The sequence below is a fragment of the Cervus elaphus genome, chromosome 10, assembly GCF_910594005.1.
Source record: "Cervus elaphus chromosome 10, mCerEla1.1, whole genome shotgun sequence".
Classification (NCBI taxonomy): Eukaryota; Metazoa; Chordata; class Mammalia; order Artiodactyla; family Cervidae; genus Cervus; species Cervus elaphus.
The window spans coordinates 49569868-49593776 of record NC_057824.1 but is presented as its reverse complement, the minus strand read 5'-3'; the positions used below and the strand labels follow the sequence as shown (position 1 = coordinate 49593776).

The 23909-nt window shown below is 54.2% G+C and overlaps 2 protein-coding genes and 1 long non-coding RNA gene across 3 annotated transcripts; 2 read left to right on the top strand and 1 right to left on the bottom strand.

The window, feature by feature from the left end:
• Nucleotides 1-102: 102 nt before the first annotated feature.
• Nucleotides 103-1947, top strand: LOC122701806. The gene is made up of 2 exons (XR_006343125.1): nucleotides 103-302; nucleotides 1490-1947. It is a non-coding gene; the product is annotated as an uncharacterized LOC122701806 (long non-coding RNA).
• On the bottom strand, nucleotides 376-10635 carry ACTL6B (actin like 6B). The gene is made up of 14 exons (XM_043915128.1): nucleotides 10503-10635; nucleotides 9982-10058; nucleotides 9639-9804; nucleotides 9238-9338; nucleotides 6296-6393; nucleotides 5550-5644; nucleotides 5378-5484; nucleotides 4576-4665; nucleotides 4331-4392; nucleotides 4100-4214; nucleotides 3910-3990; nucleotides 3707-3802; nucleotides 3427-3513; nucleotides 376-653 (listed from the first exon to the last, which is right to left on the bottom strand). Exons 1-14 carry the CDS (start codon nucleotides 10525-10527, stop codon nucleotides 573-575), a joined length of 1281 nt encoding a protein of 426 aa, XP_043771063.1. The 5' UTR covers nucleotides 10528-10635; the 3' UTR covers nucleotides 376-572.
• Nucleotides 10636-18470: 7835 nt separating this feature from the next.
• On the top strand, nucleotides 18471-23759 carry GNB2 (G protein subunit beta 2). The gene is made up of 10 exons (XM_043915116.1): nucleotides 18471-18634; nucleotides 20967-21112; nucleotides 21325-21363; nucleotides 21479-21585; nucleotides 21887-21950; nucleotides 22033-22195; nucleotides 22287-22353; nucleotides 22692-22893; nucleotides 22984-23200; nucleotides 23283-23759. The coding sequence occupies exons 2-10, from the start codon at nucleotides 21056-21058 to the stop codon at nucleotides 23387-23389; spliced, it is 1023 nt and encodes a 340-aa protein (XP_043771051.1). The 5' UTR covers nucleotides 18471-18634; nucleotides 20967-21055; the 3' UTR covers nucleotides 23390-23759.
• The last annotated feature ends 150 nt before the right edge of the window (nucleotides 23760-23909 follow it).

Here is a 23909-nt window from a genome sequence, read left to right as displayed (position 1 = left end):
GTGTCCAGGGGAGTTTTAAGTGCGGCCTCGCAGGGGGCCAGAGGCCCCGCCCACCAAGGCCCCACCTCCGGCCCCGCCCCCGCCCCGCCCCCGGGGCTGCCCCCCGGCTCCGTCCCGCCCCGGCTGCCTCCTCCCCCAACTCTGCTTCCCTCTGCGGCCTTATTGAGCGTCTCTAACCCGTACTCGCTTCGTGATCCTCCCTGGATTGCGGCCCCTCTGAAACCCGAGGCATCCGTGATCCCGCGGCTCTGCCCTCGCCCGCAGACTTTGCCCCCGTGTCCACCGTGTAATTCCGAATGAATGTAGGTGTGGCCCTCCCCTCTCTTCCCTCCAGACTCCTGCCCCAACTGCCCACCCCTAAAGAGGCCAAACTTCTTTTTTTCTTAAAACATGTTTACTCCATTTAACCCAGAAACTTCACAATCAAGAGGGTAAGTGGGGAGGGGAACAAAAGGGGGGCGGGGCTGTCAATCCTGCGCCTGCAGAGCCGAGGTGAGGGAAACCGTCTCCTTCCGTTCGCTTTCCCTCCCCCACCGCTGCGGGGCGGGCCTGTGGGTGGGGAGGGGGCGCCCTCAGGGGCACTTCCGCTCCACGCACTGCTTCCCGCCCTCCTCATATTCCTGCTTGGATATCCACATTTGCTGGAAAGTGCCCTGGGTGGGGGCGACATCAGCGGTCAGGGAGGCCCAGGATGGAGGGAGAGCAGGTTCCCCACACTCCACCCGTGGAGGTTCGGAATCCTCCCCCTCCCAAGCCCACATTCCTCCTGCAGCCACCAACTTGCCCCATCTCCCTGCCCCCTCCTTTGTATTCAGAGGGCGGGTACCCGCTTCATACCGTTCAATCAACGATGCATTCATTGAGCATTTACTGAGCACCTGTCTGCTCAGAGCCCAGGGCAGTTCGAGCTGGGAGGTGGACCTGCCAGCCGCAGGCCAGCGAACCGGTGCTCCAACACTCCATATCCCCTCTCCACCAGATACCCTGTCACTCCATCGGGCCTTACATGCCAAGTCTCTCCCTCCTTCCCAAGAAAAATCTTTCCTCCACCCTTCTCACCATCCGACACCACCTAACATCAAGGTGGGGATGATGTCTTTACTCTGGCACCCCACCCCCACCCCCTGTTGAAATACACCCCGTGAGGTCCTCCAGCCCTGGCACTTTAGACTGTACCATCTCTATGATTAGTTGCATCTGCCTGAAAGTTAGTGTGTGTGTCCCTGTTTCTGGACACACCTTCCTGGACCACGTTGCCTCTCCCTTGGCTTCTGCTTACTGTGCCAAAGCCCCACCCTTCCCACCATCTCTAGTTTCCAATGCAGATCTCCGTGCTGAGTTCCCGACCCAAATTCTCAACTGTCTTTCGGACACCTGGTCCTCAGTGTCTCCTGGGACCTCACACACTCAACATGTCCATGACTGCTGTCACCATCTTCGCCCAGCCTTGCCTCAAACCTGCTTCTTTGGTCTTTCTCGCCTTCTACAGTTGCCCTGTCCAAATCCAGTGGCCCCTTGCCACGTGGAACACTTGAAATGGAGCTATCGAGCACTTGAAATGCAGCTAGTCCAAGATGAAATGTGCTCTCGGTGTCAAATCTGCACTGGCTATTGAAGACTAAATCCAGAGGATATAAAACATCTCAAATTTTATATTGATGACATATTGAAATGATAATACTTTGAATAAATAAGTGTGTTAGTTGCTCAGTCGTGCCCGACTCCTTGTGAACCCATGGACTACAGCCCACCAGGCTCCTCTGCCCATGAGATTTTCCAGGCAAGTATACTGGAGTGGGTTGCCATTTCCTTCTCCAGGAGATCTTCCCAATCCAGGGATCGAATCTGGGTCTCCTGTACTGCAGGCAGATTCTTTACCAACTGAGCTATAAGGGAAGCCAATAATTTGAATATACTGGATTAAATACAATATATTCTTAAAACTTAGTGTGTTTCTTTGGACTTTTAAAAAATATGGCTACTAAGCAATTTTAAATGACATACATGACTCATGTTACATTCCTCTCAGACAGCACTGCCAGCGGCCAGCATCCTGGGTTTCATCCTTGACCCCTTTCCCTCTTACCTCTCATCCAAACAGTGCCTACATTCTCAGTCAGACCTCTGATGAGCTCCCAACCCTCTCTCCCCCACATCCGCTCTGCTGGAAACCCCGGGTCACAGTGGAGACCACGGTAATCCTCTCCCACCCACTGTCTGCTCTGCAGCCCAGGTTGTGTGCTTAGTCGCTGAGTCGTGTCCGACTCTGTGTGACCCCATGGACTGTAGCCTTCCAGGCTCCCCTGTCCACGGGGATTCTCCAGGCAAGAATACTAGAGTGGGTTGCCATGCCCTCCACCATGGGATCTTCCCAACCCAGGGATCAAACCTAGGTCTCCCGCATGGCAGGCGGATTCTTTACCGTCTGAGCCACCAGGGAAGCCCAGGTGAACTTCCTCAACTCTGACCCCACAGCATCTACCCCCCACCTGTGGCCTTGCCTGACCCTCCCCTGGGGCCACACACCCTCTCTCCTGCTTGGCCTCCTAAGTTCTCACTCTCCCATCTCAGCTTGAAGGCTCCTTAGAGGCCCTTCCTGACCCCTGAATGAGATCAGGTCTTCCTTTGAAGGAACACCCCGCACTTTGTGGTGACCTCCTGTTTGATGGTCTTGGCTTCCAGACTGTCCCCACGCACGAAGGCAGGGACTAGGTCGGGCTGTCTGTCCAGGTGCACGGGAGGCTTGCCAGGACTTCTCCCAACCCTGAGCTGTCTTCAGGGGGTCAGTCTTCTGTCTCTCTGACCCTTGCTTCTGTCCCTTTGGGGGCACCTCCTCTAGCCAATATCCTCCTTGTCCTGTCATGTCCCTGCTGTCCCCCTCTGTGTGGCTGACACCCGTCAGATGCAGTTTGCATCTTTACCTCTCTGCTCAATGTCTTGCCCCTGCCCCAGCAGCTGCTCCAGACTCAATTCCCCCCACCCACCGCTGCAGAACCACCCTGACTGCTGCCTTCGGTTTGTCCCTTGCTCACCACACTATGCCCACTGCTACCCATTCCGTGACTCTAGGACAATAGAAAGAGCCTCCCGTCAAGGTCCCCTTGAATTCAGCTCATACCCCCATCCCCAAAGACTCATGTCGGACATAACCTTCCCAAACATGCCTGTGGCCATCACATCACCTTGCCCCAAACCTCTAGGGGCTCACCCTGGCACACAGACCACCACAATCTCATCCCAGCCAACCAGTCTGGCTTCCTGTCCTCCACTCCCTGCTTTGTGTCCTGAGATTGCATTCACCTTTCTGGGAGCACTGAGTGCCCTTTCATAAACAATGAGTGAATGAGGCAGCAGGCAAGGCAGTGGGGGCGATCTGGATCTACTGTTCCCCACATTCAGCCCTAGACCAGGGCCCTCCCCTCTCACCAGTGAGGCCAGGATGGAGCCCCCGATCCAGGGGCTGAACTTGCGCTCCATGGTGCTGTTGCTGGCGATGAGCTTCAGTCTCATGCTCTATGAAGAAAGAAGGGCTGGGGGAAGCAGACACCTGGTTCTGGGAAGTGGGAAGGGACAGGGCTCGGAGTGGGGAGGCCATAGCGGGAAGGAGCTGCTTTGGTGGCCGGAATACTGGCTCAATGAATGGGAAGGAGGAAGGACTTGGTGTTGAAGGGCTGGCCCAGGGCCCTGGCCGGGGGTGGGCTCCTACCGGTGGTGTCTTCTGGGAAAGCTCTCGATTGAGCCTGTCAGTGAAGCCCTGCAGGAGCGTGTTCCCGCCGGTGACGATGACACTGCCGTAGAGGCCCTGAGAGCAAGGGAGGAAGAGTGAACGGGCAGGGGACGGCCCCGCCCTGCCCCCCACGCCGCCACTTCTCCTGGACCCCCCCACCCAGATGCAGGCTTGGGCCTCACCGGACGAATGTCAATGTCGCACATGCCGATGCTGGTGGTCACCACGTGGCCCACCCCTAACATGGTGTTCCCCGACAGGCCCTGTGGAGAAAGGTGACTGGGCTTTGGGCCCTCTGTCCCCTCTCCCCAGCCCCCTGTCACCCTTAGCTTCCCCCCAGCCCCAGGATCCAAGGACTCCAGCCAGCCCTACCTTGACGTTGGAGGGATCAAACAGGCCCTCAGGGATGCGGAGCCGCTCTGCGCCGTAGTCTGTGTTGTAGCCGTTGGGCATCTCATAGTGCACTGTAGGCATCTGTGCAGCCACCCTGCCCGGGAAGGAGTGAGATTCCTCTTGGGGTGCTCCTGAAGGACCAGGGGACCCCCCGAGTCCCAGGCCTGCCCCTTTCCCACCCCCTCCCCCCCAGCCATGGGCCCCACTCACTGCTCATCGTAGGGAGAGTCTGAGACCTGCAGCACGGAGGCCTGGAAGTCCTGGATCACCTCCTGAGAGCCCAGGGACGTGGTGAGGGCTGGGCTCCCTTCTCAGCCCCCACCCCCACCCCACCTGCAGGGCCTCTGTCCCTCCCCCCCCCCCCCCCCCCCCCGCTGCTCACGGTGGGGGAGGGCGGTGAGGGAGGGCATAGGAGCTGGAGGGGTGGTTTCCGGGGACCCTCTCCAGTGCCTCACATTGCACATGTAGTTATGCCAGGACTTGGAAACCTGGGGTAACTTCTCCTTCTTCTTCCAGTTTGGGGGTGCACCCTCCCGTACAGGCTCCTGTAGGGGCACAGCCTGCGATCGCCCCTCGCATCCCACACTGACCCAACCTGCCCTGTCCACACCTGCCTCCCCAGCACTCGCCAGCTCTGTGGCTAATGGGCACCGGGTTCTCTGTTCTGTTGCCCAGAAAAAGTGTTTCTCCCCCTTCCCTATTAGAGGAGAGAGAATGGGGAGAGCCCACCCCATGGATGCTGTGCACGCAGTGGGTACAGATGATCTAAAAGGCCTCGGTCAGAGAACTTGGAGGCTTGGTCGAGGGCTTGGAGAATCCAGTAGGAGGCCAGACCTTATGGAAACAGCCTTTTACTGAGCCATGTTCCACGTGGGGATCCCTTGCATGCAGGGTCTCATTTAATACTCGCAGCAGCCCTACATGCAGTTTTTCCACTTTGCAGAGGAGGAAACTGAGGTTCAGGAGCTTCAGTCTCATGCTCTATTTCACACAGTTCTTCTGTGGCAGAAGCAGACCTTGAACCTTGGTCTATTGGACCCCAGAACCCACCACACTGGCCCTCATACACACATCCTTCTAGCAGTTGGCTATGGGACCTTGGCCATGTCCCTCAACCTGCCCGGATCTCTGATGCCTCAATTGCAAATTGAGGACCCAGGATCCTCTTGGGGCCTGGCTGCTCCCCGCCCTGATATCTGATAGGTCAGGGGGTTGACAGTCATAGGGTCAGTGCCCAGGACATCCCAGCGGCTCCACCTTGGCTGCGATCATGTAAGGTGGGATGATGTCAATGGCCATTTCCTGGAAGAGCTCTCGGCACTGCATGGAGATGAAGTCCCCTGCCAGGGGTGACTTGACAATGCCTGGAAAGGAGGGGGTGTCATTGCCTGGTTCATCAAGGTGCCCCCGACCCCTATCGAGGCCCCACCTTGCTGCAGGACGTAGCCATCATGCACTGGAATGGCCGTCGTGTGGGTGGCCCCACTGTCCAGCACCAGACCTGTGGAGCGTCCATTTGCAAAGCTGGCATGGGAGGGGTAGGTCAAAGAGCCAGCAGCAGTGAACAAGGAGGCTGGAAGCTGATCTGGCCTACTCTCTATTCTCCTAGGTCCAGCCCAGTCCCAGTCTGTGAATCTCTCCTTCTGGCTTGTGACCCATTTGCTAGAGAAAGGCAGCTGAGACCCTTTGCCACTTTTTTCTTGTCTGAATCACACTTTCTTCCTCTATTCCTTCCTTCTGAATATCCAGCCTCTCTTTTTAGTCTTAGTTCTATGTCCTACGGGATCCCTGAAATTAGGGTCTATATAGCCCCAGTGCCTGGCACAGGGTACAATGCAAAGTTGATCCTTTTAGAAAAATAAATGGGAAGGGAACATCTCAGTGTTCATATACCCTTCCCTTCTCTCTCCAGCCCCAGCCCCTGTTGTTTAATTGTCCCAACTCTCCACGCTTAGCCTGATCCAAGGAATAGGAAAGGACCACTGGTCTGGCCACCCTAAGATACAAAGCACTCGGCTCCCAAGGGCTCTTAGCACTAATGGGGCTTGGGGGTGGGGGGTGTCTGCCCATCCAGGATATTTATCTCCATAGGATCAGGCCCAGCCTCCATCTCAATGCACCACAAGCTCCACCCTGACTCTCCATTCTCGCAGAGCAGCTTAACCCAGAGGATACGCAGTAAGCACAGCTGTCTTGCATAAGAAGAAAGCAGGAATGTTGTACTGCTCAAACATCAGCTCTGTCAGCTTCTCCCGTTTGGCCCGTGTGTTCCACTGGGGAGAAAGTGCAAGAGGCGAAGTTTCAGGAAATGAAAGGCACCAATCTATGTACACACCTTCCATATACGCAGACCTGTTTTGCACTGAGGACAGAGGTCAGGTCCCCTGACCCTCACAGGTCTTTAGAATGTTGAAACTATAAAGAATTTGAAATATCACAATTAAAACCCAACTGAAGAAAATAAAACTCAGAGAAGGAAGTTGGCCAAGATCACACAGAAAGCTCTTGGTAGAGCTGGGTCTAGAGTCACAGTCTCTGGACTCCTAGCCCAGAGCTTTCTATTGTGCTATACACACTTCAGGCCAACACCCTCCCCCTGCCCCCCACAAGACCCCAGTACATCCCTCTTTCCCACTCTACTCGTCTCAGAGATAAGAAAGCTGAAAAAGTACATATTTCTGGGTAAAAATGTTGGATTGAATACAAACATTTACTTTTACTCTCTCCCAGGCTACGCAGGTAGTCGTGTTTGACTCTTTGTGACCCCATGGATTGTAGCCTACAAGTCTCTTCAGTTCATGGGATTTTCCAGGCAAGAATACTGGAGTGGGTTGCCATTTCCTTCTTTAGGGGAATCTTCCTGACCCAGGGATCAAACCTGCAACTCTTAAGTCTCCTGCATTGGTAAAATAGTCTCCTGCATTACCACTAGTGCCACCTGGGAAGCCCTTATTCCCTCCCAAGATCCCAGCAAAATTATAATAAAGGGAGAGTTAAAAAAAAAGAAAACCGTAAACCCACAAAAGCCAACAGGCACATAAAAAGATGCTCAACATTTTTGGCCATTAGGGAAATGCAAATCAAAAGCACAATGAAGGACTTCCCTCATGGTCCAGTGGCTAAGACTCTGCACTCCCAATGCAGGGGACCTGGGTTCAATCCCTGGTCAGGGAACTAGATTCCACATGCCACAACTAAAGATCCCACATGTTGTAACATGTGCTACAACTAAGACCCGACACAACCAAACAGATAAATATTTTTTAAAGATAAATAAAAAGTAACATTCATGGGACAGGAAAGAGCTCCTGGAAAATAAAAATAGAGGAGCAGAAATTAAAAGCTTTATAGAAGAGTTGATAAATAAATTGAGGGAATATCTTGGAAATAAGAGGAAAGAGATACATAAAATATAAAAGATGAAAACATTAGAAGAATACCAGTTTTGGAGGTACAAAATCCAAATAATAGGATTTCTTAAGAAAGAACAGAGAAAATTGAAAGAAATAAATCAACAAATAAGTAATTAACTTTTTAATTGAATTAAAAGACATAAGTTTCCAAATTAAAGAGACACATTGAGTGTCCAGAGCCATGAACAAAAATAAACCAATACAATATTGTGAAACTGTAAAACACTGAGGACAAAGTGAAAATTTTATAAACTCTCAGAAACAAAAATAAGTTACATCAAAGGATCAGGAAATATATGACCTTGACTTTCTTGATGGCAACAGTAGATGTTGGAAGACATTGAAGAAGTGCCTTCAAGATTCCATAAAAAGGGATTTCCCTGGTGGTCCAGTGGCTAAGACTCTGCACTCCCAATGCAGGGGGCCTGGATTCAATCTCTGGTAAACGCATGCCACAACTAAAGATCCTGCATGCCACAACAAAGACTGATGATTCCATGTGGCACAACTAAGACCTAGCACAGCCAATTAAATAGTTTTTTAATAAAAAAGTTCCAAAGAAAAATTATTTCCAACCTGGAGCATTATACCTAGCTAAACTATATATCCAAGGTTAGGCACGAAAAGTCTCAAAAATGTTACTTCTTATGTCCTTTCTAAAGCAATTACTGGAAGATGTGCTCCATGAAAACAAGGGAGAAAATCAAGAAAAGAGTCATGATCCACAGGAAACAGGACTTCTAATACAGGAGAGAGGTGCAGTGTTTCCTTAAGATTAAGGTGAAGGGAGATGTCAGGATTATAGCTACATCTTGTGCCTAGAAGCTAACTAGTCTAAAACAGAGCAGGTCAGTAGGCTCCTGGAGAGATTTCTTGAAGATGAAATTGATGAAACACCTAAAGCAATTAATGTCTTCAGGAAAGATAAAGATAACTGATGAATAATTTCAGGTCACATTATTAAGTAGATAGAAAATGAAGAAAAACAGAAACAGAAACAGAAGAAAAACAGAAAATTTTCAGTGCTAGAGAAAACAAATAATTGCACAAGAGGAAAATAAACCATAGTTTATTGCCTGTCTCAGCATACAGGCTGATTAGCTTACATAATAATAAGAGTATAAACACTGAATCTTAAAAAAAAAAACAAAAAACCCTAAACTGCAACTGTACTCCAAGTAAGAAAAAATGTGTGTGGTGTGGGTTGGGGAGGAAACAGAGCTAAGTGCTCATTTTGTATAGTGGGAAATCCATAGATAATACCTAGAGCTAAAAAAATTCACAATCAGCAATTTATGATATTTAGAGACATAAAAGGTAATGGTAAAAAAAATTAAAAAGCTAAAAGAGAGAAAAGCAATTGTTTCTGGAAAAGGGATAATAGAAGGAGGAGGCTATGCATGGCAGTTTATTAAAAAAAATTGATTCTGTATAGGTGTATATAACATTGACCAAACATTTCAGTTAAAAGGTCACACGGCGACTTGGGGGGTGGGGCAGTGTGTAAGGATGACTGGGGGAAAGGTAAGTGGAGAGAGCAGAAGAGAAGGAGACATGGAGACTAACCCAGGGCGGACGAAAAAGTGGTTGAACCTGACGGAGTTGGAAGGAAAAGTTTGAAAAGTAAAGAGGAGTGATTAATGGCTTGAGGAGAGGTGAATGGCCTGCCCCAGGGCTGCAGAAGGGGCTGGACTACGCACTTACCGGGGCCTCTGACATGAGCACTGGGTGCAGGTTTGGCTCAGACTTGACATGCTTGCTGTAGGTGTGATCCAGGATTGCACGGAAGCACTCCCAGTCCTCAACTGGGGCCAGGACACCAGTGGAGAGATGAGGGTGGGCAGGCAAGGGTCCAGAAACAGGAAGGAAGGAGGGAAGCCAAGTCCAGGGGAGGGGAAGTGAGACAAGGTCCAGCAGAAATCCCCCCTTTCCCGGGAATCTGGTGGCCCCTTGTGAGAAACCAGGCAGCTTTGGAAAGTAGTGAGGGCATCCCTGGGACTTGGGCAGCTGCAAGGAATACTCCGTGAATGTGGGGTCCTGTGCCCCGGGTTGTGAGGTGTGGGTTCTGGGTCTGTGTCAGGAGTCGGTAGGTGGGGGTCCCATACTCATGCCATTCTTGAGGGGAGACATGACTTCCGCTCCATCTCGAGGCACGTGGAGGGCGTTGGTGTCGATGTGAAAGATTTTCCCTTTCTTCTCTTTCTCCCCCTCCAACTCCAGCCCGCCCCCCTCCTCCGCGGCCAGCAGCCCCACCGTGGTGGGGAAGTCAGCCTGGAGCGGGGCATGGACAGGAGAGAAAGCCGTATCTTGCAGGGCCCTCAGCCCACCCCCTGGGTTTACTCCCACATTCCCGCTCAGCAGAGCTTTTCTCTGGGCGCTGAGAGCCCTGGATGACTGGGTAGCCTGGAGGGGAGTCCTAGGATTTGGGCAGGGGGCTGGAAGGCTCACCTTGGGGCAGTCCTCCCCAGCGTACCCAGCGCGGACTGAGAAGGAGCCAATGTCAAAGACCAGCGCCCCCACCTCATCTGTGCGGGAGACAAACTTGTGAGGGGTTATCTCCCAAACTCTCTCTCCATGGATTGCTCCGAGAGGAGATCTGGGCAGAGTCACCTTCAACCCGGAAGGGTCAGGTGGGAGCTCGGCCAGGAGTTCAGAGTTCTGGGAGTGGGAGATCAAGACTCCAAAGTCCCTTTCTGCCCAGTGGCCCTGTTCAGGCCACTCTCCTTGCCTGGCTAGGGGCCGGGCGGAGACGGATTGAATGGTGGAGAGGTTGGGCCAGGTACGCGCAAGCATTCCGAGGAGGGTCGAAGGTTGGAGTGATGCAGGACCCAAACCCAGGGCTGGACCCGCTCGAGCGCAGAGGTGACAGGCCCCGGGGTGCCCAGAGCTTGGGTTGCGTGGGCTCGGGGCGCTGGGATTCGGGCGAGGCCGCGCCAGGCTGGAGATCCCGAAGCCCGAGGCTCGCTCACCTCCGCCGTAGACGCCCCCGCTCATAGTGCCCTCTCAGCGCTGCTCGCGGCCCGTGGGCGGCGGCAGGATCAGCACCGAGACGGCCGGACAGCTCCCGGGATCCCGGGCGGGGCGGGGCGCGGGACGGCCAATCGGGAGACCAGGGCCCCCGCCCCCAACGGCGCCGCCGATTGGCTGAGAGGCGAGACAATAACCCGGCCGGGGGCCGCTGCTTTAAAGGGCCAGACACCTCAACCTTAGGTGGCGGGGTGGGAATTGAGGGGAGCGAAGACCTCGAGGCTGGTCCTAAGGGACAGGCTGGAGAAGAGCAGGACTACACAAGAGATTCCTTGTCCATTCGAAGACCTGCGGAGTGATTGAAGGGGCCCTTGCTCCCTTACTTTTAAAAATGGGATCTAGGAGAGGGCGCCATACTCTTGGGAGACGTGGCCATTCTCAGGCTCCTTAGCAAGGTTCTGCCATACCCAGGACTGAATGGGAGACAAGGGAAGGGAAGAAGAGAGGGAGAGGGACGGGAGGGGGTGTGTCTCCATTTCTCCCTGTTTCTTTCCGTCCTTGTCTTTCTGATGGCCCCTCTTTTCCTCGTTGGTCCCTGTTGGCCTTATACATACACATATGTCCACACATGGCTCTCAGCTCACATTCACCTCTCTTTCATCTGTTTTTCTCAGGAGTTATTTATCAAGCAAGTAGGTTTTCCCCTAATAGGCTACTAAGTCCTTCCGGGCTTCCAGTATGAGGCCACCTCCACAGTAGTTTTGATAGAGAAGGGGAAGGAGCACTTCTGACAGCCTGGCTCAGCTGAGAGACTCTTATGTGAGCATGTGTGAAGGTGTGTGTCTGTATGTATGTGTCTGAGAGTGTCAGCATATGTGAGTACATGCATGTGTGTGTTAGTCATTTTCAGTCATGTCCAACTCTTTGTGGCTCCGTGGACTGTAGCCCTTTAGGTTCCTCTGTCCATGGGATTCTCCAGGCAAGAATACTGGAGTGGGTTGCCATTCCCTTCTCCAGGAGATCTTCCTGACCCAGGGATTGAATCTGCGTCTCATGCATTGCATGCAGATTCTTTACCGCCAGAGCTACCAAGGAAGCCCTTGTGCACATGCATATGTGCGTACATATGTGCATATGAATACATGCTTGTGTTGGGAGCACTCCCACCTACTTGTTTAGGGGTGAGTGGAGCACTAAGAGCAGAGATAGCAGAGGAAGAGGATTCTGTGTGATGACTGAATGCCTCTGAAGTTCTCTGCTTACCAGATACTCACTCTGTAAGGGCTCCACCCTTCCTTAGCCAGAGGACAGATGGTTTGAGCTGGCTCATCTGTTATCCACTGGCGGCAGTGGCATTTCACATTCCCAGGGTTGGTTCTGAGTCCGGACCTGGCTCCCCTGCCTGGAGGCCTCAGTGGGAGCGGTGAGCTGTAGGAGAGAGCTGACTCAGGAGCTGGGAAACTGAAATAGTCCAGAATGACCCTAGGGTCAGTCATCTGCCTCTATATACTGTGGTCTGGATGAACTGGAACAGCCCCTTAACCTCTCAGCGCCTCATTTCTTCATCTTCTAAAATGTTGAGGTAAGAATTAAAGGAAGACACTGGATGAGAAGTGACTCTATTCATGGCCTGCACCTCTCCTTTTGGTTGTCATTGAATGATGCTGCTTCACTTCCCCTTTAAATTCATCTTGTCAATTGCCACCACTCCCTCCCCTATCCCAGTCTGGACCTCAGATTCAGAAACTGTCCCAGTCAAGGGGAAACTTTACTGATCATGGAAATAAGGCCTAGATTTTATTGGGATTTTCTCAGATACAAGAAGGGCTCTATCTTGGGTCATACAGTTCACTGGGGCAGAACCAGGACTAGAACTCACATCTCTCGTCAGCCAGTTGACAGATGATTCTGTGTCCCTCTGCAAGTTTCACTGTTCCCATCTGTAGGACAGCTGGAGGTGAGGACTCAATCTGATGCTAGAATCAAGTTCCTGGCTTGATTCACTCCTGGCTAAGTGCTAGGGATACAGGACTATTCAGCAAACATTGGGTCTTGAGAAAACCCCTGGGTGTTTTTAGGCTTTAATATTATCATCCACATATTCATAGAAATCTGTAGTCTATCTAGTAAGGTGACTTTCCCTCTCATGGTTGGTACAAAAGCTACAGTGAACTACAGGACTAGACTTATTTCCCAGTCAACTGTGGCCAATTTTCATTTGTCATAGGATCTGACATGATATTCTATTGCATGATGCAAGTGGTTAAGGTAAAGTTTATTAATGTATTTCATCCATCCATTCATTCATTCAACAAACATCCTTTATGCCTATAGTGTGCCAGGCATTATGCAAGCTATGGGAATACCAAGGTGCATAAAATATATCCCTGCTCTCAAGCAGTTTTAGTGCAATGGGGATCTCAGCTGTGCATGAAAATGTGGTGAAATGGAGGCTCAGAGGAGGGAGGGGCTACCTGTCTCTGAGAGTCCAGGGAGACTTCCAAAAGTGAAGTTTGAGCTGAACTGTGAAGGATAAATAGGGGCCACTAGTGAACTAGGTGGAAAAGGTCTTCTACCCAGAGAACACTGTGAGCAAAGGTCTAGGGAGGTGGACATTTCTGCCATATGTGGAAATAGGAGAGTTGGATGCGAGCTGCTGGCAAAGACCAGTGTCAGGGGAAGATGAAACTACAAAAGTAGTCAAAGACCGACACATTCGTCCCTGAACTCTATTTTTACTTAGCAAATACAAAGCATCTGCTATGTGCCAGGCACTGTTACAAATGCTTTACAAATACTAAGTAATGTAGTCCTCATAATGATCTGATCATCATCCTCATTTTGCAGGGGAAACAGAGGCACGGAGAGGTAAGTGACTGGCCCACTCAGTTTGTAAAGGTATGGAGCTGAGATTTTATGTATATATTTGGCTGTGCCAGGTCTTGGTTGCAGCACTCAGGATCTTTTTTTTTTTTCCTTTCTAGTTGCAGCAGGCGAACTCTTAGTTGTGGCATGTGGGATCTAGTTCCCCAACCAGGGATTGAACCCCAGTCTCCTGCATTGGGAGCTCAGGGTCTTAACCACTGGACCAGAGTTGAGATTTGAACTGTGGTATGTGAAGAGTATTGATCTGGGGGAAAATGTTGCCATGCTTCTATTCATTTCTTAGGTGTTTGATGTTTTCCAGGTGTCTGATAGGCACTGGGAATAAAATGACTCACATAACTTGATGTGACTCTGAGTTTAATGTCTGTTTTGGAAGATGGATGATTAGATGATTAGCTCAATAAAGTCATCTAACGGTTCTCACATTGGCTAAACCTGAGCACCTGCTAACGACAACAAAGGTGGTAGGATCACGACCCTTAGGCCCCACATCTTGGATGTGACTTGGCATCTTGTGAGGGTCCGTTCATTGCTGGGTGAACTCTCACCAGACAAACCAAGTGCCCTGGCTTCCCAGGGAGCCCCTAGTGCAGGTGGCAAGTGCCCAGGAAAAAACAGTCCAGTGAAGGCTGCAACAGGCATGGAGCCAGCATTGCAGTGGGGCACAAACAACAGTGTAGTCAGGAAGGCAATATTTAAACCAAGAATGAGAAAATGAAAAATTTCCCAGTTGACAAGGAAGTGGAAGGGGAGTCGGGGTGGAAGGCATTCTTAGTAGACAGGACAAGCCCCAGCCTGTGTGTCTTGCAAAGAATTTTGGCCCTTCTCATGGAGTCAGTGGGGAACTACTGAATGGTTTATATGTGTGTGTGTGTGTGTGTGTATAATTTTTATTTGTTTATTTTTGGCTGCTCCGGGTCTTTGTTCCAGCACACTGACTTCTTCATTGCTGTGCATGGGCTTTCTCTAGTTGTAGTACGCAGGCTTCTCTAGTTGCGGAGCGCAGGCTCTAGGGCGCGTGGGCTTCAGTAGTTGCCACACATGGCTTCAATACTTGGGGTGCACAGGCTCTGTTGCCTGGCGGCATGTGGAATCTTTAGTCCCAGACCAGGGATTGAACCTGTGTTTCTTGCATTGGCCGCAGATTCTTAACCACTGGACCCTGCATGGTTCTGAACAGCAAAGTTATATGATCCAACTTGCATTGTAGAAAGACATCTTCTAGCAGCTATTTGGTAGGTTGATTAGAGAGGGACTATCCTGAAAGACTAGGAAACAGGCAAGAACAAAGGTAGTAGCTGTTGGCATACAGTAGAAGGGATAGATTTAAGCAGTACTGGAGAAGTAGCATTGACAAGCTGTATCTACAGATGACATTGACTGCCAGCCTTACCTCAATCGCCATCTCCCTTCTTTCTTTACAAGCTATGTTTTAGCTGGGTATATGGCTACAGACTACACTTCCCGGCCTTCCTTGCATCTGGCCAACTTCTGAGTAGAAGTTTGTGGTGTCCTTAAATAGAAAAGAACTTGTGCTTCCATGCCACACCCCCTTCCTGAGAGACGAGGTTCAGATACAGTAGTGGGAAATGCCTGGGCCACACTGGACACAGAGGTGGAAGCCACAGGTTGAGGAGGGCCAAGATGTCCCAGAATCCTGAAGGATCTAGTTTGGGGTTGTTGCTTAAGCCACTGAGTTTTGAGGACTCTTCATTCTAGCAGCTTGGACTATAGTCTAACTAACTGACTATCCTTTGGATATGAGGCATGAGGAAGAGAGAAGCTCCTGGGTGGATGGTGGTGCTGTTATCTGGGCCAAGAGACTCAGAGGAGGGGTAGGGCTGGGCAGGATGGGGTGGGGTGGAGGAGGATTACTTTAGTTTTGAATATGTTGAGTGAGACATCTATAAACAGTGGAGTGTGGTCATGGTTTTAACAACCAACTCTGCAGGGAAGGGGAACCTCGATCTCAAGCATATGCTGACTTCCATGGCGTAAATACTCCCACCATGATGATGATGTTACTATTATCAACATGACCTCATTGAATAAGGAGTTGGGAAGAGAGGGATACAGTAGGCTCTTGTGAGCTGGTCCAAGCTGGCACTAGCTGACTCCAACAGTGCACCAATGTCCAAAAACATCCAGGTGGAGATGTTCAATCTACAGTTGGACAGACATCAAATCTGCATGAGAAGATAGAGATTTGAGAGTGATGAGCAATCGTGGGTAATGAAAGTCCCAGTACTGATTGGAGTCACCGTGAATAACTTGGAGTGAGAAGAGGCTGAAGTCGGGATCCCAGAAAATCAGTGTTTATAAAAGATCCTGGAAGGTGGCAAAGGCTGAGGAGAAGCCTGAGAAAGAACAGTCAGAGGGAGGACGAAGTGTCCCACATCGGGGCCAGATTTTCCACATGTGCTCCAGAGCTTCTGCCTTCTCATAGAAACTGGCCATCCACTGGTCATCCCCTACCTATCTGTATCTTCACCTCTCTCTCCTCACTGTCCTTCACATTATTATCTAAACAAGCTCTCGTAGTTCCCATCAAAACACAAATATCTTGATTCCACATTCTCCCACTGCTGCTGCTGCACCTTCCTCCACCCGCTCCCAGCCAATCTCCCAAAGTTTGGGCCACCTTGGTCATCTCCACTGCCTCATTTCTTACTTGCCCTCAGCCCGCTGCAAGCGGAGCACCCAGTGCAAAAGCTCCACACAAAGCCAGCATCAGCCTCCATGGTGGTCAACCCTATGCCCGCTTCCCAGTTCAGCCTTATCTCACCTCTCAGCAGCATTCAACAACATATACCATTCCTTTTTGGAACATTCTTTTCTTTTGCGTTCCAGAATTCCACCTTCTCCCGATTTTCTTCTTAGCTGGCTTCTCCTTTGGCAGTTTGTTCTCTGCCTGACCTTTAAATGTTGGAGCTCCTCAGGGCTTGGTCTGAGGCCATCTTGTCTTTTCCCTGAACCTCTTTATGACTTCATCTGCTCTAAAATGCCACTCATTCCCAAGGCTTTATTCCAACCCAGATTCCTGCTGAGCCCCAGACCTACTTAGACTGCCACTGCTGAGCATTCTGCCTTGCACCTCTCCTAGGCACCTCAAGCCTAACACGTCCCAACTTAGAACCCTTGATCTTGGGACGTCTCTGCTGATCCAGTGGTTAAAAATATGCCTTCCAAAGCAGGGGATGCAGGTTTGATCTCTGGTTGGGGGACTAAGATCCCACATGCCACCGGGCAACTAAGCCCACGTGCTATAACTAGAGAGAGGCCTGCGTGTCGCAACCAAGACACAGCGCAGCCAAATAAAATAAATAAATAAATGTTAAAAACCAAACAAAAACTCTTGATCTTCCTCCCCAAATATATCCTCTCTCAACTGCTCTGCTCTCAGTAAATGGCACTTCCAAGCCACCAGTACTGATAGTTATGCACATGATTGTCTACCATCATCTCTTCTGTATACACTAAGCTCCCTGCAGGCAAAGGAGGGTACACAAACTCAAGGCTGTGTCACCAGGGCCTAAGACATCACTGGGACTCAATAAATATTTGCTGACTGAGTTAAAGTAAGGAAGCATATTAGTACAGAAACCAAAGTGAGAGGAAGCAGTGTCAGATGCCTTATAGAGATAAACAAAATTGGGTTCTAGTCTGAGGCTGCTAGTTTTCTAAATGACTTTAGGGAAGTCTCTTTGCCCATATGTAGATTAAGAGGAAATAGAAGTAAATTATAAGGTCCCTTCCAAATTCTGACATCTATTATCTACTGTTAATATATTACTGAAATGGTGAGTGCACGTAAATGGAATTTGTGCATAACTAAGAATGACTTTTTAAAAAATTTCCTTTAAAAATTGGTGCTTTGATGGGAATTCCCTGGTGGTCCAGTGGGTTTAGGACTCCGTGCTTTCACTGCTGGGGCCCAGGTTTAATCTCTGGTTGAGGAACTAACGTGCTTCCCCCATGGTTCAGATGGTAAAGAATCTGTCTGCAATGCAGGAGACCAAGTTCCATCCCTGGGTTGGGAAGATCCCCTGGAGAAGGGACTGGCTACCCACTCTAGTACTCTTGCTTGGAGAATCCCTTGGACAGAGGAGTGGTTTGAAAACTATTTGTAATGCCTTTAACAGAGGCTACATAAAAAGTGTTTGGTACTTTTAAATTGCATGAGGACTCAATGAAGGCTCTTCATTGACTTGAACTTACCAGAACATTTTCACAATCCGTCCGGATCTCATAACTAACCAAGGTGATTTGCAGGGGAAGTAGCTATCAATAGTCTCATTTTGTAAATTTGGAAGCTGAGGCACTTATATTCTCAGCCTTTTGCAGGGATGGTCCAGAGAGGGGTTCATCAAGAGGCTAGCATCGCACACAATAAAGTCGATAAAGCTGCCCTGGTTCATGTCGCAACTCTGCAGCCCTAGGAATGTTTCCACTATTTTAAATGGGGACAGTGCCAGTACTTCATAATATTTTCGTGAGGATTAAATAAGCGTGGAAATCAATAAATACGAGTTGTTATTACAGTGTCATGCAGCCCACTGGACAACGCGGGGACATTGCCTGGGCAGGACTTTTTTCACAGCACACCTGAATTCTCAGGAGCTGGCCTGGCCCCTACTCCTCCCTGCTCGGCTACCTTCAGAATGGCCGCTCTCTCCTCTACCACCTTTGAGACCCGCTGCCCGGCATCTCTCTAACCCCGCCCCTCCAAAGGGGCGTGGCCTCACAGACAGGGGCGGAGCCAAGGCGGAGAACTGGGGCGTCGAGCTCCTCTTCCCAGTCTGGAGCCGCCCAATCCGGGAGGGCGGGTCACGTGACCAGCCAGCGGTTTCACCCTCCCCTCTGCCGGTACCACCTCTGCCAGCCCCAGGGGGGGATGTCTTGCGTCTTTTCGGGAAGCAAAGCATTTGTTTCGGCCCGTTCTGCTTGAGAATATCGGGGAGAACTATCTTTGATGTGACAGGGTCAATCTTTGCCGCTTAAGTGATATTTTCCCTTCCGGCCTCCCCCCACTGAGCAGTTGGTCTCGCCCAGCCGGGCCCTGGGCGCGGCGGCGACGGCCGCGTCACTGGCGGGCGGGATCCCTCCGCTCCGGGGAGAGCAGCGCTGGACGGTTGAGTTGGGGTGACTGAGGAAATCCATCCGCGTCGCCGCTGCCGCCTCCGCCGCGGAGGAAGACAGGACCTCCCGCGCTCCTCTAGCGACCCTTCGCAGAGTCCCACCGCCACAGGTACCTCCGCAGATAAAAGGAGTCCTCATCCCCCCCGCAAGCCCCAAATTCCCATGGGGGAACCTCTCTTCCGTCTGTCTCCCCGGTCTGGCCTCTCGGGAGCGGACGTAACTCTCCAGACCTCCCCTCCCTTCTTTTGGCCCCGTCGCTTCCAAACCCGGAAGGGGAACAGGGGGACCCTCGCCCCCAATTAACTCACGCGCTCCTGGCACCATCGCGGGGTGTTTCGCCTGGCCCCAGACCCCATCCTAGCCCCACCTGCCTCTTGCTCCCTGAGAAGTTGGGGGTCTAAATTCGGGGCTTCCTCTAGGCCTCGTCCCGCCCCCTTTCCCCACCACTACCACCCTCCTGCCGGCCCCTGAGTAGCACCCCTCGTGTCTTCGCATTTCGCACCCCCGCCGGCGTTCGTCTTGCAAAACTCCAGAATCCTCAGAGAGGCAGGCAAGGCCGCGAGGCTGTCCCTCCCTTCGTCTCTCCTCGATTTGGGTTCTGCCCCGTCTTTTTTGGCCCCATTACCCTGAACCAGACACCTCGGCACCCTATTCCCTTTAGTAGTCCTGACCCCACGCTTGGCTCCCAGCCGACCTCCCACACACACACACCTAGCTATCTTTTGGGCAAAATGGAGGTCGTGGGGGCCGGAGGGCCAGGCCCACTGCGCCTCGCAGCGCGGCACCGGCCCGCGCCTTCCAGCTGCCAGATCCAGGGACCCTCCCTTGTCTCCTCCCCTTCGCCCCGCCAGACCTGCGGAGGCGGTGGCACCCACATTTCTCCTTGGGACCCCGGCTGCTGTATGCCCAGAGTCCGGGGCCGCCGAGGGGGGCCCTGGAAGGTGATGGGGATTGAGGGCTGGGAGCGTCGCCCCCGCCCCCAGCGGCTTCCTCCTGGCCTGCTGCTTCCTTCTGGCCTGCTGCTTCCTTCTGCCCGGGGCGTCTGGCGTTGCCGCCCGGCCTGGCCTGCCGGCAGCTGGAAGGAAGGGGCTTTGTCCGGAGCTGGGGAAGTAGGGTGGGGAGCTCTGCCCCCACTCCTTTCTTTAGAGGGGCGTCCTCTGGCGCTGGCGTAGAAATCTGAACAGACCAAGGGGAAATGTCAGTGGGGAAGAAGAACGCCCAGGGCCTGGGGGAAGTGGGACCCGGGCGGGGGGGATTGGGGGGACGCCTGGGTCGGCAGAGTGCTGTGTGCATGGCCAGATCACACAGGTGTCCAAAGTGGGGGGTATGACTCCGGGTCCTGGAGCAGAGCCATCCAGGCCCCTGAGGCCCCGGCGCCGAGCTCGCGGCAGGGCTCTGGGGGAGCGGAGGGCGCAGGGGCTAGGCCGCCTGGGGCCGCCCGCTAAGCGCGCCCGCCGGCGCCTGGGAGAGAGCAGCTCCGCGCTTCGGGGCCCGGGACCTCTCTTCCGAGACCTAATTACCGGAGAGCGGCTCCCACGGGCTTTCTGCGGGCGCGCCGGGGCGGGCGGCCTCGGCGCTGGAGGGAGCAGCGGCTTGGGGCTGCCTTCCCCGCCACCCTCGCCTCCACCCGCCGCGGGTGGCTAATGGGGCGCAGCCGGCCCAGGGATAATCCGGGGTGAGCCGTCCCGAACCTATTAGTGCCCAATCGGCTTTCCCCAAATCCTATAAACAGCCACCTAGGCCGGCTCCGGGAGGGGCGGGAGGCTGGGTCGGGCGGGGGCGATGGGGCCGGGGGTGGGGTCACCCACCCTACAGGTCTCAGCCGTGGATGCGGTTGCCCTGGCAACCGGGCTAGGGTGGGGGCACTTCACCAATGAGGTGCTCTCAGTCCGGGTGACGGTTGCCTAGGCAACCCCACGAACAGCCCAGCTTTCCCTTGTGGTCTCCCCCACCCCCAGTCGAAGCTGGGGGTGTGTGTGTGTGGAGGGTGTGCGGCGTATAGGGGTGAATTTAACGAGGCACCGCCCCTTTTAAAATTAGGTGCTAGGAGGGCGGTGCCTGTGCGGCCGGGGCGGACGCCGGGTCTGTTTTCGAAGGGACTCTCCCCCGCACCCCTCCTCCGCCAGCCCCCCAGTTCCTGCCACGGGTGTCCCGCCCGGGCTGCTGTCCGAGGGAGGGGTTTCCCTTGCGCTTCCTCTTGCACTTCTCGCTCCGTTTCCGGGGGGCGGGAGGAAGATTGGGGAAGTCAGCTGTTGCTCGGGTCACAGCTACGTCTCTCCGGGCCAGAGACCCGGGCTCTGCCCCGGGGAACCGCGGCCACTGCTGGCGCCCCTCCCCCTCCCTCCCACCGGTGCTTACCCCTTCCGGGCCGCGCTTCGGCCCCGCCTTTACCCCCGCTTCCCCGGCGGCCTTGGGCCTGACGTCAGCCCTGCATCCCCCAGGCCTCGGGCCAACGGCGAGGAGCTGCCTCCCCCAGCCCCCGTCCCGCGGCCCCCAGCCGCCCCCAACCCCGCCCCACGGGCCCGGCGCCATGAGTGAGCTGGAGCAACTGAGACAGGAGGCCGAGCAGCTCCGGAACCAGATCCGGGTGAGGGACTGGCGGGCAGCCGAGCGGGCAGGGCCTGGTGGCTTGTGTGTACCGGGCCAGGGGAGGCACGGGAGGGGTGTGTGTGTCTGCGTGGTGGGGGGCAGTACCCTAATCTCTTCCTGTCTCATCCTTTTCATTCCCCTGTCTTCCGTTCTCTTTTCTCTCCTCCCCATCTTCCCTGCCTCTCTGACGGGCTCTGCCATCTCTTATAGGATGCCCGAAAAGCATGTGGGGATTCAACACTGACCCAGGTGAGAGGAATCAGTGCTGGACTTGGCTTTAGGGAAGGAGTTCAGGTGGGAGGCATATTTCTCCGTGGGCCCTGCCACCCGAACCTTCCTGAGCCCATTCTGCCTCCACCCCCAGATCACAGCTGGGCTGGACCCAGTGGGGAGAATCCAGATGAGGACACGGAGGACCCTCCGTGGGCACCTGGCCAAAATCTATGCCATGCACTGGGGGACAGACTCAAGGTGGGTGAAGTCAGGGCTGTGTGCTGAGCCATCGTGTTCACCCTGGGCTGAGGCAGGGTGGGCAGGGGCCTCCTTGCACGTCGGGCACCTCAAATAGGATGCCCGTGTTGGCAAGTCAGTTTGGGAAGACCTGACTCCCAGATGCCCCCAGGGGCCGGGGAAACAGTACCAAACCGAGCGGGGAACTTCTGGGCTGCTGCCGGAAGTTGTCTCTCACCAAATGGGAGGGGGGAAGGGTGTCCTGCCTCCAGAGGGGCCTTCCCACCCTGACCCCTCTGGCTTTCCTGCCTCACTCCCGCAGGCTGCTGGTCAGCGCCTCCCAGGACGGCAAGCTCATCATCTGGGACAGCTACACCACCAACAAGGTAGGGGCGGCGCCTGCGGCTGACAGGTCGGGGCTGCGGCGCCGGGCCGGCTCTCACCCTGGGCACTACCCCTCGCTCCCAGGTCCACGCCATCCCGCTGCGCTCCTCCTGGGTCATGACCTGTGCCTACGCGCCCTCAGGGAACTTCGTGGCCTGCGGGGGGCTGGACAACATCTGCTCCATCTACAGCCTCAAGACCCGTGAGGGCAATGTCAGGGTCAGCCGGGAGCTGCCTGGCCACACCGGTGAGTGGGCCTGGCCGTCCCGGGCCCTGTGGCGGGGGCAGGGGCTGCGCCGGCCTCTGACAGCCCCCCGCTCACCAGCCGCTTCCCTCAGGGTACCTGTCGTGCTGCCGCTTCCTGGATGACAACCAAATCATCACCAGCTCTGGGGACACCACCTGGTGAGGCCCTGCCAGCGCCAGGCGGCCGGGGCTCACCCTCACTTCCTGCCGGGGCGGGGCGGGGGAACACCGCCTCAGGGCTTACGCTGCAGGTAGTGCATCCCCTGCTCCAGCAGTGGCAGCACCCTCCTTGCGAACCCCTCTGCCTCTTGTTCTGGCGGCAGGAAGGAGGCACGAGGGTGGGACCCCTCCTCATCTGGGGCAGGAGCAGGCGCTGGCTGCCAGTGCCCCCAGCGCCGAGGCGGGCTTGGGCCTGGGCTCAGGCGGTGGGGGGTAGGGCAGAGGGCATCTGTCCTCACCCGTCTCTGACCCTTTCCTTCTTCCCATCACCTCTCCAGTGCCCTGTGGGACATTGAGACCGGCCAGCAGACGGTGGGCTTTGCCGGACACAGTGGGGATGTGATGTCCCTGTCCCTGGCCCCCGACGGCCGCACCTTCGTGTCGGGCGCCTGTGACGCCTCCATCAAGCTGTGGGACGTGCGGGACTCCATGTGTCGACAGACCTTTATCGGCCACGAATCTGACATCAACGCCGTGGCCGTAAGTTCTGGGCGAGCTGGGACGGCCCCTCTCTGCCAGGCTCCCAGCCCTCCCTGCGGCCTCACCCCACTCTGGTCTTACGTCCTGCAGTTCTTCCCCAACGGCTACGCCTTCACCACGGGCTCGGATGACGCCACATGCCGCCTCTTTGACCTGCGGGCCGACCAGGAGCTCCTCATGTATTCGCATGACAACATCATCTGCGGCATCACCTCTGTTGCCTTCTCGCGCAGCGGCAGGCTGCTGCTCGCGGGCTACGACGACTTCAACTGCAACATCTGGGATGCCATGAAGGGCGACCGCGCAGGTGAGACCGGGAGCTGAGCAGGGGGGCAGGCAGGGACAGGGGAACCGGGCCAGAGGGGTTCTGATGCCCCCTTCCGCCCCAGGTGTCCTCGCAGGCCACGACAACCGTGTGAGCTGCCTCGGGGTCACTGATGATGGCATGGCTGTGGCCACAGGCTCCTGGGACTCCTTCCTCAAGATCTGGAACTAACAGCCCCGACCCCAACTGGGCCCAGGCTAGGAGGGGCCCTGCCCGTGCCCACACTACAGGCCGGGAGCTCTGGGGCTGGGTGCACACCGAGCCTCCCTCCCCGGGCCACGGGGCCTTGGGTCCCTGCTCCCCTACCCAGGTTTGGTTCCTCCCGGGGCCCCCACTGTGGAGATTAAGATGGGGATAGAATGGGGAAAGAGGAGGGCCAGAAGGCCCTCATCCTTTCGCTGCCCTGGGGTTGGGGCCTCATCCCGCTGGAGGGCCAGAGGCAGGAGGTGGAAACTCCAGGGGCTGGCTTTTTTAAAACTGGTTTTATTTTAATTTTTATTATATTTTCAGTTTTTCCATAAAGGAACCAATTCCAACTCTGTACCTGGTCTCTACCCTTGCTTGTTGTCTTCCTCACTGTAGTCTCAGCTTCCAGCAGCAGAGGGGGTGGGGGTGGGGGTGCCCCCGAGTAGCAGTCAGGGGGATAACACGCTGCCTCAGTCAGAGGCCGGATCACAGGCAGGACCACCTC

Coding starts and splice junctions, on each gene's coding strand:
- ACTL6B (XM_043915128.1), bottom strand. CDS start 10,527: ATGAGCGGGGGCGTCTACGGCGGAG. Junction 10,059..10,502: donor CGGGGGCGTCTACGGCGGAG/GTGAGCGAGCCT, acceptor TCTCCCGCACAG/ATGAGGTGGGGGCGCTGGTC. Junction 3,991..4,099: donor TTGATCCCTCCAACGTCAAG/GTAGGGCTGGCT, acceptor CTTTCTCCACAG/GGCCTGTCGGGGAACACCAT.
- GNB2 (XM_043915116.1), top strand. CDS start 21,056: ATGAGTGAGCTGGAGCAACTGAGACAGGAGGCCGAGCAGCTCCGGAAC. Junction 21,113..21,324: donor AGCTCCGGAACCAGATCCGG/GTGAGGGACTGG, acceptor CATCTCTTATAG/GATGCCCGAAAAGCATGTGG. Junction 21,586..21,886: donor CACTGGGGGACAGACTCAAG/GTGGGTGAAGTC, acceptor TCACTCCCGCAG/GCTGCTGGTCAGCGCCTCCC.